Source organism: Pleurodeles waltl, chromosome 2_2 (assembly GCF_031143425.1).
Source record: "Pleurodeles waltl isolate 20211129_DDA chromosome 2_2, aPleWal1.hap1.20221129, whole genome shotgun sequence".
In the NCBI taxonomy this organism is placed as follows: Eukaryota; Metazoa; Chordata; class Amphibia; order Caudata; family Salamandridae; genus Pleurodeles; species Pleurodeles waltl.
In genome coordinates this window covers 891,055,389-891,074,078 of record NC_090439.1, presented here as the reverse complement: position 1 = coordinate 891,074,078, position 18,690 = coordinate 891,055,389, and the positions used below count along the sequence as shown (strand labels likewise).

Below are 18,690 nucleotides of genomic sequence, written 5' to 3'. Positions count from 1 at the left end.
ACTCTTGAAAGGAAGAATTTCCGTTTGTAAACATATTTGTTGCATCCTCAAAGGTGTTCATGCGGTTCTGAAGACTGGGACCTGGGTCCGATACTGCATCTTCGACCTTGCAACAGGAAAAGCAGAACAAGAAAACAATTTTCCTACCAGCAGTATTGCTTTTTTAGGCCAGAATGAAAGAAATGTTGCCATATTCACAGCTGGACAGGTTTGTTTTCATATCATATTATAGATTAATTTATGCTGTTGTCATTTTTTAATTCACAGTACAATGGTACTTCATTTTTGTGTAACCCTTGACTGCTTCTAAGATTATATTCTTTCAAATACATGCCAGTCACACACATTTGATTTTTTATTTTTTTTTATAGTTGCACTGTTGACTTTACATGTTAAATGTTATTGCGGTTTCTGGAGTTATTTTAATGGGTTTGTCAGAATTGTTAGGTGGCATTTACATTTGTTACTTTGCTAGATTTTCTCCAGCTATGCTGAAATTAGGTGTTCTGTCAAACATTGACCCTTTTGTTCGAATAGACCTCTGGTTATCCTTCAGCAAACTTGATAAATGTGAGATAGCTTGAAGGTGCTCAGTCTTTTTCTTTTGTCATCAGACTGGTAATTTCCTAAAGTGTTTTCCTTAAAGGATAGATACTTTCCCCTCATTCCAGACTGTGTGGGTTGTCTTCGCAGACTACTTCATCCAGAAGCCTCAGCCTAGCTGCTCAGAAGGAAATAAACACCAAGAGCTTCATCTGCGTCATGGAGCGGGATTGTCTGTTTCACACATGAGGGTAACCCTGCATGTCCAAACCCACTGCACGCTGTAGCAATTTTTCGATAGGCCCTCAGGTGACAGTCTGCCTTCTCACCCTTATTCTGAGGGTCTCAGTTTATTGTCTGAAGGAGGTATCTTACACTCCAGAACTTTTGGAATTAGTCTTTGCCTTTCTGGTTACAAATTTATGGGCATTTTTAGTTGAGTTACAACCGAACCGTAATAGACTAGCTCCTGGTTGGACAACTGATTTCTTTCGGTACTTGCCATCAGAAAAATTTGACCATGTTCTGTACTTTTTAAGGTAGAGACCCCTAAAAAAAAAAAAAAAAAAAGCTGTATTTTTTTAGGTGACTATTATGGTTTCATTACCTGTATGATACTGAAAGTGGGTGAAGGGAACAGCCTTTTCACCAGAATCACTGCCCCTTTTGCCCACTTTCTGTGCCCTTTGCTGGAGAAATAACTTCAATAATGTCAGTAAAGGTTCAAGTGCTCCATAAGTTTACCTGAACCAAACGCACAAGATAATATTGACAATAGGTCTAGTGTTATCAGAATTATAGCTCCTAGTTCTGAGATGATATAGTAACATTTGGTGTGCTGTAGCTCAGCTTCAGAAAGTTCAGTCATTTTGTAGATGTCTTAGTAACCAAAGACTCTACCTGTAAACTAAGAAAATACCTCACATTTGTCAGAAGGCAATCTTCGAGGACCTCTGTCTGAAGGAAACCATCTGAGAGGTAAATAAGATTTTACCAAAGGTGACTTTACACATAAAATAAAATCCTCCCAATATTTTTTGTTACTGAATTCTCCTTCAACAAAGACAAATGCACAAATCGCATCCCACCCTTTTAGCTTCAATATTCATCTGTTGCAGTAAGTTATAGCACCAGTCTGTAGCACCACAGCACTGAATACAATTGGGGTCAATTATTCTTTGCTGCTAAAGAGCAGTCTTGCTTCTTACAAATCATATATGGACTGGACTTTTTCTCAAGGATGGGCATTCTTGTCCTGATCTCCATCCCAGGGAATACTGGGACCTTTAACTTTGATCAGCTTTTAAAACTGTAGCTCCTGTAATCACTAAAGTATAGTGCTTGGCGTGTGTGCTACCATCCTGGTAACTAGAAGACTCATTTGGACTTGGCCATGCTGTGAAATACACACCGAAAGACCAAATCCTGGCCTAGGCAACCTTTCTCTGCAGCCAATGAGCCCAACAAGTCTTATGCTGAAGCTGATGCTTAGATTTTCAGTTATCAGACGTCCTCCTGGGACCTGAATGTGGTAATTGCAAACTGATTATTAAAACGCTTGTTCTGTACGCAGGTGACTTGAACTTCCTGTTTAACTGCTAAGTATGTTCACTCTAACCGCATATCTACAGAGCAATCTGTTAACCTAAGTACTTTTTTCAAACCACTCAAATTTCAGTTTGTTTATACAAAAGAGATCAAAGATTGATGTGAATGGTTCTTAGTTTCAAGAGGTGATTGTCATATTAATATTAGTAATATTCTGAGAAGTGCACTGTATGCACCTGCTTACATCCTAAAATTAACTCTGAAAGCCCATCACTAAAAAGAATGAAGTGCCCATCCTACAAATTTTAAGGTGCTTCTAAAGACCTTTCCCCATTGTTGACCAATCATAACTCTGGGTCTGGTCATCAGTTACACAAGTCTTTCACTGCACTCCTACACTTTTGTAGCCACCTGTCCTTGGAGGGGTCAGTGGCTGGCACTGGCTAGTGGGATCACCTGCAGCATGTTACTCAAAGTTCAGTAATTAGTTGGCGATTGATCCCTCCCCCCCCGCATGAACTGTTAGTGAAAATCACACTGTCAATTTATAAAACGGATAATATAAATATATATATATGTATATGTGTATATATATATATATATATATATATATATATGTTCGATGGCATGTGTAGCTGCAGATACACATGCTTTGCACATCCCGCCATCTAGTGTTGGGCTCGGAGTGTTACAAGTTGTTTTTCTTCAAAGAAGTCTTTTCGAGTCACGAGATCGAGGGACTCCTCCCATTTCGGCTCCATTGCGCATGGGCGTCGACTCCATCTTAGATTGTTTTCTTTCCGCCATCGTGTTCCTTTTCGCTCCGCGCTTCGGAAAGTTAGTGAAAAACTCAGAAATTTTGACGGTATTGTTTGCGTTCGGTATCGGGTTAGTTACAACAGATCGACACCGACTTGTGAAGATCTCCGGTGGCCCTTCGGGGTTTTTTCGACGACCCCCCCCCCCCCCCCCCCCCCCCCCGTCAGGGCCTGGTCGGCCCTGCCACGTGTCTCTTCAAGGCTAATGGAACGGACCCCATTCCGCTTCTGCCCAAAATGTCATAACAAGTATCCGTATACAGATCAGCACCTGGTCTGTAACTTGTGTTTGTCTCCAGAGCACAAGGAAGATACTTGTGAAGCCTGTCGAGCGTTTCGGTCAAGGAAGCCATTAAGAGACCGAAGAGCGAGAAGACTGCAGATGGTGTCGGCGCCGACAGGACAAGGGCGTTTCGAGGAGGAAGAAGAAACCTTCTCCATTCAAGAGTCTGACTCAGACGAGCTTGATCCCGAAGAAACGCCGAAAACCGTGAGTAAGACGTCGAAACATAAAACTCACGAGAAGACCACAAAAGCCCAGGGGACGCCACCGCCAACAGGCCATGGCTTAACCCGAAAAATAGGTGACCGGGCATTGGCACCGAAAAAGGGCATGCATGTGTCGAAGTCATCCGACTCCGGTCGAGATACCGGCACAGAGCAGACTCGACCCAGAGACGCCAGGTCAGAGCAATCTCTGCACCGAACCGAGTCGGCACCGAGAAATCTGTACGCCGAAGAGCAAAAAAGTGTCGTCGGAACCGAAAAAAGCAGCCGAAAAGGTTTCGATACCGAAACATCCGGCCTCGGAACTGAAATCAAGTTCCTACACAGAGGAACAAGGCCTGTCCTCACAAATGAAGACACATAGATTTGGACAGGAACTGGAGACAATGGAGCCAGACTACACACAAAAAACGCTCAACATCCAAAAGGAAACAGGGAAGATCACCACTCTCCCTCCGATTAGAATGAAACGCAAACTTGTCTTCTAGGAGAAAGACAAGCAGCCACAGGCAAAGGTGGCTAAACAAGTAACACCGCCACCGTCTCCACAACGCTCTCCGCAACCGTCACCGGTAGCCACTCCACCAATGATGCAATCCCCAACTCATACAGGGATGAGTCGGGATGATCCAGACGTGTGGGATCTTTATGATGTGCCAGTCCCAACTGTTATCCAGCTAGACCGTCACCACCAGAAGATAGTACAGCCTACGCACAGGTGGTGTCAAGGGCAGCGGCGTTTCATAATGTCAGCATGCATGCTGAACCAATAGAAGACGACTTTCTATTTAATACACTGTCGTCCACACACAGCCAGTACCAGAGCCTCCCCATGCTACCTGGAATGCTAAAACACTCCAAACAAGTGTTTGAGGAGCCTGTAAAAGGAAGGGCCATTACTCCAAGGGTAGAGAAAAAATATAAACCGCCACCAACAGACCCCGTGTACATCACACAACAGTTAACACCGGACTCAGTGGTAGTAGGGGCAGCTCGCAAGAGGGCGAACTCACACACTTCAGGAGATGCACCACCTCCAGATAAAGAGAGTCGTAAATTCGACGCGGCAGGGAAAAGGGTGGCGGCACAGGCAGCAAACCAGTGGTGTATTGCAAACTCACAGGCTTTGTTGGCCAGATACGATAGGGCTCATTGGGACGAAATGCAACACTTTATAGAACATTTGCCCAAGGAGTTCCAAAAGAGAGCACAGCAAGTGGTGGAAGATGGACAGAGTATCTCGATCAATCAGATACGGTCATCAATGGATGCAGCAGACACAGCTGCTAGAACTGTAAACACAGCAGTGACAATAAGGAGACATGCATGGCTGCGTACATCAGGATTCAAGCCGGAAATACAAGACGTGCTGAATATGCCATTTAACGGACTGCAGTTGTTTGGGCTGGAGGTGGACACTGCCATCGAAAAGCTTAAAAAGGACACTGATACGGCCAAAGCCATGGGCGCACTCTACTCCCCACAGAGTAGAGGCACATTTCGTAAAACACAGTTTCGAGGACAAAGCACGGAACCCACAACCTCACAAACAAGGCCCACTTATCAGAGCCAATATCAGCGGGGACGTTTTCGGGGACAATATAGAGGGGGACAGTGCCAAAAAAGTAGAGGGAAGTTCCAAAGTCTCAAAACTCCACAAAACAAGCAGTGACTTACACGTCACAAATCCCCAACACAACACCTGTGGGGGGGGGAGACTAAGCAATTTTTACAAACATTGGGAGGAGATAAGACACTTGGGTACTGGCAATTATCCAGCATGGTTATTGCATAGAATTTCTCAGATTCCCTCCAAACGTTCCACCGAAAACACACAATATGTCAAAACAACACATTCTAGGACTAGAGGTCCAGGCATTGCTACAAAAAGAAGCAATAGAATTAGTACCAAGTCAACAGAAAGGAACAGGAGTTTACTCTCTGTACTTTCTCATACCCAATAAGGACAAATCACTGAGACCTATGTTAGATCTCAGAACATTAAATACCTACATCAAATCAGACCACTTTCACATGGTGACATTACAAGACGTAATCCCACTGCTCAAACAACAAGACTACATGACAACACTAGACCTAAAGGATGCATATTTCCATATACCAATACATCCTTCACACAGAAAGTACCTAAGATTTGTATTCCAAGGGGTACATTACCAATTCAAAGTGTTGCCATTCGGAATAACAACTGCGCCAAGAGTTTTTACAAAATGCCTGGCAGTAGTAGCTGCGCATATCAGAAGGCAGCAAATACATGTGTTCCCGTACCTAGACGATTGGTTAATCAAAACCAACACACTAGAACGGTGTTTACAACACACAAAGTACATAATAGAAACCCTACACAAACTAGGTTTCTCAATCAACTACACAAAGTCACACCTTCAGCCGTGTTAGACACAGCAATACTTAGGGGCAACAATCGACACAGCAAAAGCGATTGCCACTCCAAGTCCACAAAGAGTCCAAGAATTTCACAATGTAATACAGGTCATGTATCCAAACCAAAGAATACAAGTCAAAATAGTAATTAAATTCCTAGGCATGAGGTCCTCATGCATAGCCATTGTCCCAAACGCAAGATTGAACATGCGGCCCGTACAACAGTGCCTAGCATCACAATGGTCACAGGCACAGGGTCAACTTCTAGATCTAGTGTTGATAGACCGCCAAACATACACCTCGCTTCAATGGTGGAACAATATAAATTTAAACCATGGGCGGCCTTTCCAAGACCCAGTGCCTCAATACGTAATAACTACAGATGCCTCCATGATAGGGTGGGGAGCACACCTCAATCAACACAGCATCCAGGGACAATGGGACACTCAGCAAAGACAGTTTCACATAAATCACTTAGAACTACTGGCAGTATTTCTAGCGTTTAAAACATTTCATCCCATAATAAGACACAAGCACATCCTTGTCAATACAGACAACATGACAATAATGTATTATCTGAACAAACAAGGAGGAACACGCTCAACACAGTTGAGTCTCCTGGCACAGAAAATATGGCATTGGGCGATTCACAACCACATTCGCCTAATAGCACAGTTTATTCCAGGGATTCAGAATCAGTTAGCAGACAATCTTTCTAGGGATCATCAACAGATCCACGAATGGGAAATTCACCCCCAAATACTAAACACTTACTTCCAAAGATGAGGAACACCACAAATAGATCTATTTGCAACAAAAGAAAACACAAAATGCCAAAACTTCGCATCCAGATACCCACAGGATCAGTCTCCGGGCAATGCGTTATGGATGAGTTGGTCAGGGATATTTGCATACGCTTTTCCCCCTCTCCCACTCCTTCCATATCTGGTAAACAAATTGAGTCAAAGCAAACTCAAACTCATACTAATAGCACCAACTTGGGCAAGACAACCTTGGTACACAACACTACTAGACCTCTCAGTAGTGCCTCATGTCAAACTACCAAACAAACCAGATCTGTTAACTCAACACAAACAACAGATCAGACACCCAAATCCAGCATTGCTGAATCTAGCAATTTGGCTCCTGAAATCTTAGAATTCGGACACTTAGACCTTACACAAGAATGTAAGGAGGTCATAAAACAAGCTAGGAAACCAACCACTAGACATTGCTATGCAAATAAGTGGAAAAGATTTGTTTATTTTTGCCATAATAATCAAATCCAGCCATTACACGCATCTGCTAAAGACATTGTAAGCTATACACTTGCAAAAGTCAAAGCTAGCTTTTTCATCCATTAAAATACATCTTACTGCAATTTCAGCTTATCTGCAAATTACGCACTCAACTTCATTATTTAGGATACCAGTCATAAAAGCGTTTATGGAAGGCCTGAAGAGAATTATACCACCAAGAACACCACCAGTTCCTTCGTGGAACCTCAACATTGTCTTAACTCGACTCATGGGTCCACCTTTCGAACCTATGCACTCATGTGAAATGCAATACTTAACATGGAAAGTTGCATTTCTAATTGCTATCTCTTCTCTAAGAAGAGTAAGTGAGATACAAGCATTTAACATACAAGAACCATTTATTCAGATACACAAGCATAAAGTAGTCTTACAAACAAATCGTAAATTCTTACCAAAAGTCATATCACCTTTCCACTTGAATCAAACAGTAGAACTACCAGTGTTCTTTCCACAGCCAGATTCGGTAGCTGAAAGAGCACTACATACATTAGACATCAAAAGAGCGTTAATGTACTACATTGACAGAACAAAACAAATTCGGAAAACAAAACAATTATTTATTGCTTTCCAAAAACCTCATACAGGAAATCCAATTTCAAAACAAGGTATTGCTAGATGGATAGTTAAGTGCATTCAAACTTGTCATCTCAAAGCAAAAAGAGAACTGCCTATTACACCAAAGGCACACTCGAATAGAAAGAAAGGTGCTACCATGGCCTTTTTAGGAAATATTCCAATGAATGAAATATGCAAGGCAGCCACATGGTCTACACCTCATACGTTTACCAAACACTACTGCGTGGATGTGTTAACGGCACAACAAGCCACAGTAGGCCAAGCAGTACTACGAACATTGTTTCAAACACCTTCAACTTCTACAGGCTGAACCACCGCTTTTGGGGAGATAACTGCTTACTAGTCTATGCAAAGCATGTGTATCTGCAGCTACACATGCCATTGAACGGAAAATGTCACTTACCCAGTGTACATCTGTTCGTGGCATTAGTCGCTACAAATTCACATGCGCCCACCCACCTCCCCAGGAGCCTGTAGCCGTTGCGAAGTGGATCTTGAACATTTGTAAATATATCACTTTAAGCTACATTATGTAAATACATATTCACTCCATTGCATGGGCACTATTACTATAATACACAACTCCTACCTCACCCTCTGCGGGGAAAACAATCTAAGATGGAGTCGACGCCCATGCGCAATGGAGCTGAAATGGGAGGAGTCCCTCGATCTCGTGACTCGAAAAGATTTCTTCGAAGAAAAACAACTTGTAACACTCTGTAAGGAAATGCCTCCTTGGCATGGTTACCCCCTGACGTTTTGCCTTTGCTGATGCTATGTTTTGATTTGAAAGTGTGCTGAGGCCTGCTAACCAGGCCCCAGCACCAGTGTTCTTTCCCTAACCTGTACTTTTGTTTTCACAATTGGCACACCCTGGCATCCAGGTAAGTCCCTTGTAACTGGTACCCCTGAGACCAAGGGCCCTGATGCCAGGGAAGGTCTCTAAGGGATGCAGCATATCTTATGCCACCCTGGGGACCCCTCACTCAGCACAGACACACTGCTTGCCAGCTTGTGTGTGCTGGTGAGGACAAAACGAGTAAGTCGACATGGCACTCCCCTCAGGGTGCCATGCCAACCTCACACTGCCTATGCAGTATAGATAAGTCACCCATCTAGCAGGCCTTACAGCCCTAAGGCAGGGTGCACTATACCATAGGTGAGGGCACCAGTGCATGAGCACTGTGCCCCTACAGTGTCTAAGCCAAAACTTGGCAGAGCAAGTTCGGCACCGAGACAGCTGCACCGAAATGGGTCGGCACCGAGACACCACGACGGCGAAAAAAAAAAAAAGTGTTGTCGGAGCCGAAAAAGGCTACCGAAAAGGTTTCCATTCCGAAACAGCCAGCCTCGGAACCGAAATCAGGTTCCTACACAGAGGAACGGGGATTGTCCTCCCAAATGCAAGGACATAAGTTCGGACAAGAACTAGAATCAATGGAGCCAGACTACACTCAAAGGAGGCTCCACATTCAAAAGGACACAGGGAAGATAAGCACTCTTCCCCCAATTAAAAGGAAAATAAGACTTGCCTTTCAAGAAAAGGACAAGCAGCCACAGGCAAAGGTGGCAAGACAGTCAACTCCGCCACCATCTCCACCACCATCAGTGCACACATCACCGGTAGTCACTCCACATTGATGCAATCCCCAACGCATACTGTAATAATAAGTCAGGACAATCCCGACGCATGGGACCTTTATGATGCGCCAGTATCGGAAAACAGCCCAGACTGTTACCCAGCGAGACCGTCCCCATCTGAGGACAGTACATCCTACACGTAGGTGGTCTCTGAAGGGCAGGGCCATAACTCCAAGGGTGGAGAAAAAGTACAAGCCACCGCCTACAGACCCTGTGTATATCACGCATCAATTAACACCAGACTCTGTGGTAGTAGGGGCAGCTCGCAAGAGAGCAAATTCTCACACCTCGGGAGACGCACCACCTCCAGACAAGGAGAGTTGCAAATTTGACGCTGCTGGGAAAAGGGTTGCAGCACAAGCAGCAAACCAATGGCGCATTGCCAACTCACAAGCACTTCTGGCAAGATATGATAGGGCTCATTGGGACGAAATGCAGCATTTCATAGAACAGTTACCCAAAGAGTTCCAGAAAAGGGCACAACAAGTGGTGGAGGAAGGACAAAGTATCTCAAATAATCAGATACGGTCAGCAATGGATGCAGCAGATACAGCTGCAATGACAGTAAATACTGCAGTAACAATAAGGAGACACGCATGGTTGCGTACGTCAGGATTCAAGCCGGAAATACAACAAGCCGTGCTGAATATGCCTTTTAATGGACAGCAGTTGTTTGGGCCGGAGGTGGACACTGCTATAGAAAAACTTAAAAAAGACACTGATACGGCCAAAGCCATGGGCGCACTCTACTCCCCACAGAGCAGAGGCACATTTCGCAAAACACAGTTTAGAGGGGGGTTTCGAGGACAAGCTACAGAACCCACAACCTCACAAACCAGGCCCACTTATCAAAGTCAATATCAGCGGGGAAGTTTTCGGGGGCAATATAGAGGGGGACAATTCCAAAAGAATAGAGGGAAGTTCCAAAGCCCCAAAACTCCTCAAAACAAGCATCTGTTCGTGGCATGAGACGCTGCAGATTCACATGCGCCCACCCGCCTCCCCGGGAGCCTGTAGCCGTTTCGAAGTTGATCTTGAACATTTGTAAATATATCACTTTAAACTACATTATGTACATACATGTTTACTCCATTGCATGGGCACTATTACTATGATGCACAACTCCTACCTCACCCTCTGCGGGGAAAACAATCTAAAATGCAGTCGTCGCCCATGCGCAATGGAGCCGAAAGGGGAGGAGTCCTTCGATCTCGTGACTCGAAAGACTTCTTCGAAGAAAAACAACTTGTAACACTCCGAGCCCAACACTAGATGGCGGGATGTGCAAAGCATGTGAATCTGCAGCGTCTCATGCCACGAACAGATGTACACTGGGTAAGTGACATTTTCCGTTCGATGGCATGTGTAGCTGCAGATACACATGCTGTGCATAGACTAATAAGCAGTAATCTCCCCAAAAGCGGTGGCTTAGCCTGTAGGAGTTGAAGTTGTCTGAAATAATGTTCGTAATACAGCCTGTCCTACTGTGGCTTGTTGTGTTAACACTTCTACACAGTAATGTTTTGTGAATGTATGAGGCGTAGACCATGTGGCTGCCTTACAAATTTCCGTCATAGGTATATTCCATAGAAAAGCCATTGTGGCGCCTTTTTTCCTAGTGGAATGCGCCCTTGGTGTAATAGGTAGATCTCTTTTTGCTTTAATATAGCAGGGTTGAATACATTTCACTATACATCTGGCAATTCATTGTTTGGATATAGGATTTCCTGCATGAGGTTTTTGGAAGGCTCCAAACAATTGTTTTGTTTTGCGAAACTGTTTTGTTCTGTCAATGTAGTACATTAGTGCTCTTTTTATGTCTAACGTATGTAAGGCTCTTTCGGCTACTGAGTCTGGTTGTGGAAAGAAGACTGGGAGCTCCACTGTTTGGTTTAGGTGGAATGGTTATATATCTTTTGGTAAAAATTTGGGATTTGTACAGAGAACCACTTTATGTTTATGTATTTGTATAAAGGGTTCTTGTATAGTAAATGCTTGTATTTCACTTACTCTTCTAAGAGATGTGATAGCTATTAGGAAGGCTACCTTCCACGTTAAGTATTGCATTTCACAGGAGTGCATGGGTTCAAATGGTGGTTTCATGAGTCGTGTTAATACAATGTTAAGGTTCCACGAAGGTACTGGTGGTGTTCTCGGGGGTATGATTCTCTTTAATCCCTCCATAAATGCTCTGATAACTGGGATTCTAAAAAGCGATGTTGAATGTGTAATTTGCAGATAGGCAGATATTGCTGTGAGATGTATTTTAATAGAAGAGAATGCTAGTTTAGACTAAAGTAATTTACAATGTTCTTTGTGGAAGCATGGAGTGGTTGAATTTGATTATTGTGGCAGTAGTAAACAAATCTCTTCCATTTGTTTGCATAACAATGTCTTGTAGTAGGTTTCCTAGCTTGTTTAATGACCTCCATACATTCTTGTGTAAGGTCTAAGTGTCCAAATTCTAAGACTTCAGGAGCCAGATTGCTAGATTGAGCGATGCTGGATTCAGGTGTCTGATCTGTTGTTTGTGTAGAGTTAACAGATCTGGCCTGTTTGGTAATTTGACGTGAGGTACTACTGATAGGTCCAGCAGTGTTGTGTACCACGGTTGGCGAGCCCAGGTTGGTGCTGTGAGTATTAGTTTGAGTCTGTTTTGACTCAGTTTGTTTACCAAATAAGGAATGAGTGGGAAAAGCGTAAGCAAATATCCCTGACCAACTCATCCATAACGCATTGCCCTTGGACAGAGGGTGTTGGTACCTGGACGCAAAGTTTTGGCATTTTGCGTTTTTTTTTTGTTGCGAATAGGTCTATTTTTGGTGTTCCTCAGCGTTGAAAGTAATCTTGTTGGATGTGGGGATGAATTTCCCATTCGTGTGTTTGTTGGTGATCTCAACTGAGATTGTCGGCTAACTGGTTTTGAATGCCTGGGATGTATTGTGCTATTAGGCGAATGTGATTGTGAATCGCCCAATGCCAAATTTTCTGTGCTAAGAGACACAGTTGTGACAAGTGTGTCCCTCCTTGTTTGTTGAGGTAATACATTGTTGTCATGTTGTCTATTTTGACAAGAATGTGTTTGTGGGCTATCAGTGGTTGAAATGCTTTCAATGCTAGAAACACTGCCAACAGTTCTAACTGATTTATGTGCAGTTGTTTTTGTTGAATGTCCCATTGTCCCTGTATACTGTGCTGGTTGAGGTGTGCTCCCCACCCCATCATGGAAGCATTTGTTGTGATCACGTATTGAGGTCTTGGAATGGCCGCCCTTGGTTTAAATTTATAGGGTTCCATCATTGAAGCGAGAAGTGTGTCTGGCAGTCTATCAACACTAGATCTTGGAGTTGTCCCTGTGCTTGTGTACATTATTTTGCTAGGCACTGTTGCAAGGGCCGCATGTGTAGTCTTGCGTTTGGGACAATGGCTATGCATGAAGACATCATGCCTAGAAGTTTCATTACAAACTTCACCAGGTAGTGTTGGTTTGGCTGCATGTTTAATGCTATATTTTGGAAAGCTTGTACCCTTTGTGGACTTGGAGTGGCAATCGCCTTTTGTGTGTTGAGTGTTGCTCCCAAGTATTGTTGTATCTGGGATGGTTGTAGATGTGATTTTTGGTAATTTATAGAAAACCCTAGTTTGTGTAGAGTTTCTATAACGTATTGCGTGTGAAGAAGACACTGTTGCTGAGTGCTGTTTTTTTATTAACCAATCGTCTAAGTATGGGAATACATGCATGTGTCTCCTTATATGAGCGGCTACTACTGCAAGGCATTTTGTGAATACCCTTGGGGCTGTTGTTATCCTGAACAGTAACACCTTGAATTGGTAATGCACGCCCTGGATTACAAACCTTAAGTATTTCCAGTGAGAAAGATGTATGGGTATGTGGAAATATGCATCCTTGAGATCTAACGTTGACATGTAGTCCTGTTTCTTGAGCAAGGGAATCACGTCTTGAAGTGTTACCATGTGGAAGTGATCTGATTTGATGTAGAGATTCAGTGTTCTGAGGTCTAATATGGGTCTCAACGTTTTGTCTTTCTTTGGAATTAGGAAATATAGGGAGAAGACACCTGTTCCTTTTTGATGGTTGGGTACTAGTTCTGTTACTTGTTTTTGTAACAATGCTTGGACTTCTAGCTGTAACAGGTCTAAGTGTTGTTTGGACATACTTTGTGCTCTTGGGGGCACATCTGGTGGGAACTTTATGAATTCTATGCAATAACCATGTTGGATAATGGCTAGGACCCATGCGTCCGTAGTTATGTTTGTCAAGCTTTTGTAGAATGCAGTAAGTCATCCCCCCCCCACTGGTGTTAAGTGTTGGGGGTTTGTGACATTGAAGTCACTGTTTGGCTGGAGTTGTTTTAGGGCTTTGGAATTTTCCCCTTGCTTTGGGGAATTGACCACCCCTGTATGATCCTCGAAACCCTCCTCTCTAGGACTGCCCCTGATAGGTGGGTCTGGCTTGTGAGGTGGAAGGCTCTGGGGTTTGGGTACGAAACCCCCCTCTAAACCTTGGCCTTCTAAAAGTGCCTCTGGCTTTGGGCGTGTCTGTGTCCTTCTTTAGTTTCTCAATTGCCGTGTCCACCTCCGGCCCAAACAATTGTTCCGGGTTAAAAGGCATATTTAACACAGCTTGCTGGATTTCCGGTTTAAGAATTTGAATTTTACCAGTCTCTTTCTGGATGTGCAGCCTCCTTTGAGTATGGTCTAGTTCCCCCATACTTATTACCTGCTCAAATCTGTGTTGTTGCATTTGGCTGGAAAGTCCGTGCTCTTCTGTGTAAGAGCCTACTTTCGGCTCTGAGGCTGCCTTTTTCGGTACCGAAGGTTTGGAAACAGTTTTTTTCGGTTCCGAAACCACTTTCTTTACCTTGGGTGTGTCGAACTCTCAGTGCCGAGATCGTTCGGAGCCGGAATCTCAGTGCCGATGGCTGGTCACCGTGTTTTCGATGGGTAAAGCCATGGCCTGTTGGCATCCCCTTGGCCTTTATGATTTTGGAGTGAGTCTTGTACGGGGCAGTTTTACTCAGTTTTCTGCGTTGTCGTCGGATGCTCACTTTCAGAGTCGTCTGAGTCCGTTTCTTGTATGGAGATTCTTTCCTCCCGGTGATAGACACAGGTTACAGACCAAGTGTTGGTCTGTATAAGGATACTTCGCGTGGCAATTCGGGCAGAAGCGGAAGGGGGTCCGGTCCATTAGTTTCGACGATGGACGCGGTCGGGCCGACCAGGCCCCGCTAAAGAGTGGAAGCCCCAAAGGGCCACCGGAGCGCTTCTTCTATCGGTGTCGCTATCCTAACACTAAACCGGTACCGAGTGCGAACCATACCATAGAATTTTTCGATAATTAGCTAACTTTCCCGATTCGAAATACGGAGTGACCCTCTGATTAGTCTAACTGCTCAACCGCACTACAACAAAAGAGAGCATTAGTATTATCTACTTATCTACTTTAGCCTCTGGGAAACCCCTGGACTCTGTGCACACTTTCTCATTTTGATATAGTGTATACAGAGCCAGCTTCCCACACAGTGCATCAGACAACTTCTTTCTGGCTGACACACTCTGGCTCCTTGTGCAGGTAGATCAGTTCATTCTGTTAAGTAGCAAGATGGATTCCGACTTTCCAGAACTGAGGTACAATCTGGAGTGAAAGTGAAGAATTAAACTTATTCCTATCCTAAAGACAAAGCCCCTCCAGTGAAGAGAGTTGCATGCTTTGAATTTCAGGCTCATCCAATCCCATACATGCTTCTTTCTGACAGTCTGCTTATACAATGGGCATGTAGCCCAGGCTGTCCCTTCTTGGGTGTGCTTAGGTGGGTCTAGCTGGATACAAATTGGCTGTACATAGGGAGGCAGTTTTCCAATAACTACTATCATGAACAGGAAAGTGCAAAAGGTGGACTTCACTGTAGCAGGAGAGCTACTGCTACATCAAAAGGATCTATCTGCTGTCTTTGTCCCCATCAGATAACTGGCTTTGGATAACTGGTTTTGGTAGTGGAGCAGAAGACGTGCTTTCAGGTTCTAATGTCCACAATGGGTATTGGAAGCTAGCATAAGGACAGTAACTATTTTTTGCAGTACGTACATGTGGCTATTAATGAATTTCAGGATCATTCTGTCAAACCATCCACTAAATTGCCTCATAAGACACCCATGGATGGAAGTACACAATACCATAGTCTACCCTACCACATTACACACATGCGCCTACCATGCATTTCCCACATATCATGAATGCAGAGGGCTCCTGTTATCTGACACTGTAGAGTATGATTCTGGAGGGGAGCTTGGAAGCCATCCCTCACTTGATGAAAGCACTGGCTATAATTTAATGCTGAGCCAACTTTCATGTATCTGAGTACAATAGGAGTTGACCTAGTGACCTCTCTATCAAACTCATTAGGAAAACCACATTGATCTGGCCAGAAAACATACAAAGCCATCTCCGCAGAACCAGGTGTGGATGTTTTTGTGCCGACTGCCTTTTTCATGAAAACTGCTTACTTGGTGGGTGGGGGAGGTCGCCATTTCTTTCCTTCTATCTTTAGTTTGTGTTCCACTTCGTGATCATACTCAACCCTCCCTGATATCTTCTGTAAGTATATTCGGCACCTGAGCCAACCCTCTCTGGTTTCAATGTGGACCTTGAGTTGGAAGCTCATAAATTACAACCAGCAACAGGATACTCTTCAAGGATTTGTTGATCGTTTAAACTTTATAAATGACCTTGCTACTACCACCCACCCAGACGTCCCACCCCCTAAACCACTGCTTGGTTATTTTTTTTGGTGACCAAATAGCTAAGAGGCTTGCACACTCGGGTAAGAAAGGAAGATGATTAGATCAGGGATGGTCTTTTGCTTGGGTTCCTTTGATCCCACAGACTACATGCAGGTCTAGGAATGTCTGCAGTCATCTTGCTGCGCATCATTTGTGAATGAACCGCTTTTACATGTTCACAACGGCAAAGGTGTACTGGGCACACACCTCCTATTTTTTTTTTCTATTTTTTTTCTTTTTTTAAAGCTAAAATTGTATTGTTTTATGTAAAGAGGTCTATTAAATTAACTTTTATTCCACTTAGCCCCAGTCTCTCTCAGCAAAGCATTCCAAAATGGACTATACGTAGCCTGCACTATAACCATTAGAAAAAACAAAACCTTTTTTTTTTTGTACATCCACATCTTGGAAATCATCTGTAGGAAGTTGGCTCTGTATGTACTAGTTCAAAGTAAGAAATAGCATGCACAGAGTCCAAGGGTTCCCCTTAGAGGTAAGATAGTGGCAAAAAGAGATAATTCTAATGCTCTATTTTGTGGTAGTGTGGTCGAGCAGTAGGCTTATCAAAGGAGTAATGTTAAGCATTTGTTGCACACACACAGGCAATAAATGAGGAACACACACACTGACAATTCCAGGCCAATAGGTTTTTATATAGAAAAATATAGTTTTCTTAGTTTATTTTAAGAACCACAGGTTCAAGATTTACAATCAATACTTTAAATGAAAGGTACTTCACTCAGGTATCATAGGAACTTTGAATCGACAAAATAGCATGTACAGTTTTGGCAAAAATGGCAATAAGCTATTTTAAAACTAGACAGTGCAAATTTCAGCAGTTCCTGGGGGAGGTAAGTATTTGTTAGTTTTGCAGTTAAGTAAACCACCTACAGGGTTCAAAGTTGGGTCCAAGGTAGCCCACCGTTAGGGGTTCAGGGCAACCCCAAAGGTACCACACCAGCAGCTCAGGGCCGGTCAGGTGCAGAGGTCATAGTGGTGCCCAAAACGCATAGGCTTCAATGAAGAAGGGGGTGCCCCGGTGTAGGAAGTTGGCTCTGTATGTGCTATTTCAAAGTAAGGAATAGCATGCACAGAGTCCAAGGGTTCCCCTTAGAGGTAAAATAGTGGTAAAAATAGATAATACTAATGCTCTATTTTGTGGTAGTGTGGTCGAGCAGTAGGCTTATCCAAGGAGTAGTGTTAAGCATTTGTTGTACATACACATAGACAATAAATGAGGTACACACACTCAGAGACAAATCCAGCCAATAGGTTTTTATATAGAAAAATATCTTTTCTTAGTTTATTTTAAGAACCACAGGTTCAAATTCTACATGTAATATCTCATTCGAAAGGTATTGCAGGTAAGTACTTTAGGAACTTCAAATCATCAAAATTGCATGTATACTTTTCAAGTTATTGACAAATAGCTGTTTTAAAAGTGGACACTTAGTGCAATTTTCACAGTTCCTAGGGGAGGTAAGTTTTGATTAGTTTTACCAGGTAAGTAAGACACTTACAGGGTTCAGTTCTTGGTCCAAGGTAGCCCACCGTTGGGGGTTCAGAGCAACCCCAAAGTCACCACACCAGCAGCTCAGGGCCGGTCAGGTGCAGAGTTCAAAGTGGTGCCCAAAACACATAGGCTAGAATGGAGAGAAGGGGGTGCCCCGGTTCCGGTCTGCTTGCAGGTAAGTACCCGCGTCTTCGGAGGGCAGACCAGGGGGGTTTTGTAGGGCACCGGGGGGGACACGAGTCCACACAGAAATTTCACCCTCAGCGGCGCGGGGGCGGCCGGGTGCAGTGTAGAAACAAGCGTCGGGTTCGCAATGTTAGTCTATGAGAGATCTCGGGATCTCTTCAGCGCTGCAGGCAGGCAAGGGGGGGGTTCCTCGGGGAAACCTCCACTTGGGCAAGGGAGAGGGACTCCTGGGGGTCACTTCTCCAGTGAAAGTCCGGTCCTTCAGGTCCTGGGGGCTGCGGGTGCAGGGTCTCTCCCAGGCGTCGGGACTGTAGGTTCAAAGAGTCGCGGTCAGGGGAAGCCTCGGGATTCCCTCTGCAGGCGGCGCTGTGGGGGCTCAGGGGGGACAGGTTTTGGTACTCACAGTATCAGAGTAGTCCTGGGGTCCCTCCTGAGGTGTCGGGTCTCCACCAGCCGAGTCGGGGTCGCCGGGTGCAGTGTTGCAAGTCTCACGCTTCTTGCGGGGAGCTTGCAGGGTTCTTTAAAGCTGCTGGAAACAAAGTTGCAGCTTTTCTTGGAGCAGGTCCGCTGTCCTCGGGAGTTTCTTGTCTTTTCGAAGCAGGGGCAGTCCTCAGAGGATGTCGAGGTCGCTGGTCCCTTCGGAAGGCGTCGCTGGAGCAGGATCTTTGGAAGGCAGGAGACAGGCCGGTGAGTTTCTGGAGCCAAGGCAGTTGTCGTCTTCTGGTCTTCCGCTGCAGGGGTTTTCAGCTGGGCAGTCCTTCTTCTTGTTGCAGGAATCTAATTTTCTAGGGTTCAGGGTAGCCCTTAAATACTAAATTTAAGGGCGTGTTTAGGT

General features: G+C 44.3%; 1 protein-coding gene across 8 annotated transcripts in view; it reads left to right on the top strand.

The window, feature by feature from the left end:
• Positions 1 to 18,690, top strand: part of UBR5 (ubiquitin protein ligase E3 component n-recognin 5) — a 1,605,594-nt gene that overhangs the window by 406,044 nt on the left and 1,180,860 nt on the right. For all 8 annotated transcript variants that reach the window (XM_069220579.1, XM_069220580.1, XM_069220578.1 and 5 more), the window contains one exon: positions 54 to 208. In XM_069220579.1, coding sequence (XP_069076680.1) covers positions 54 to 208 — 155 coding nt within the window. The remainder of the gene's footprint in view (positions 1 to 53; positions 209 to 18,690) is intronic.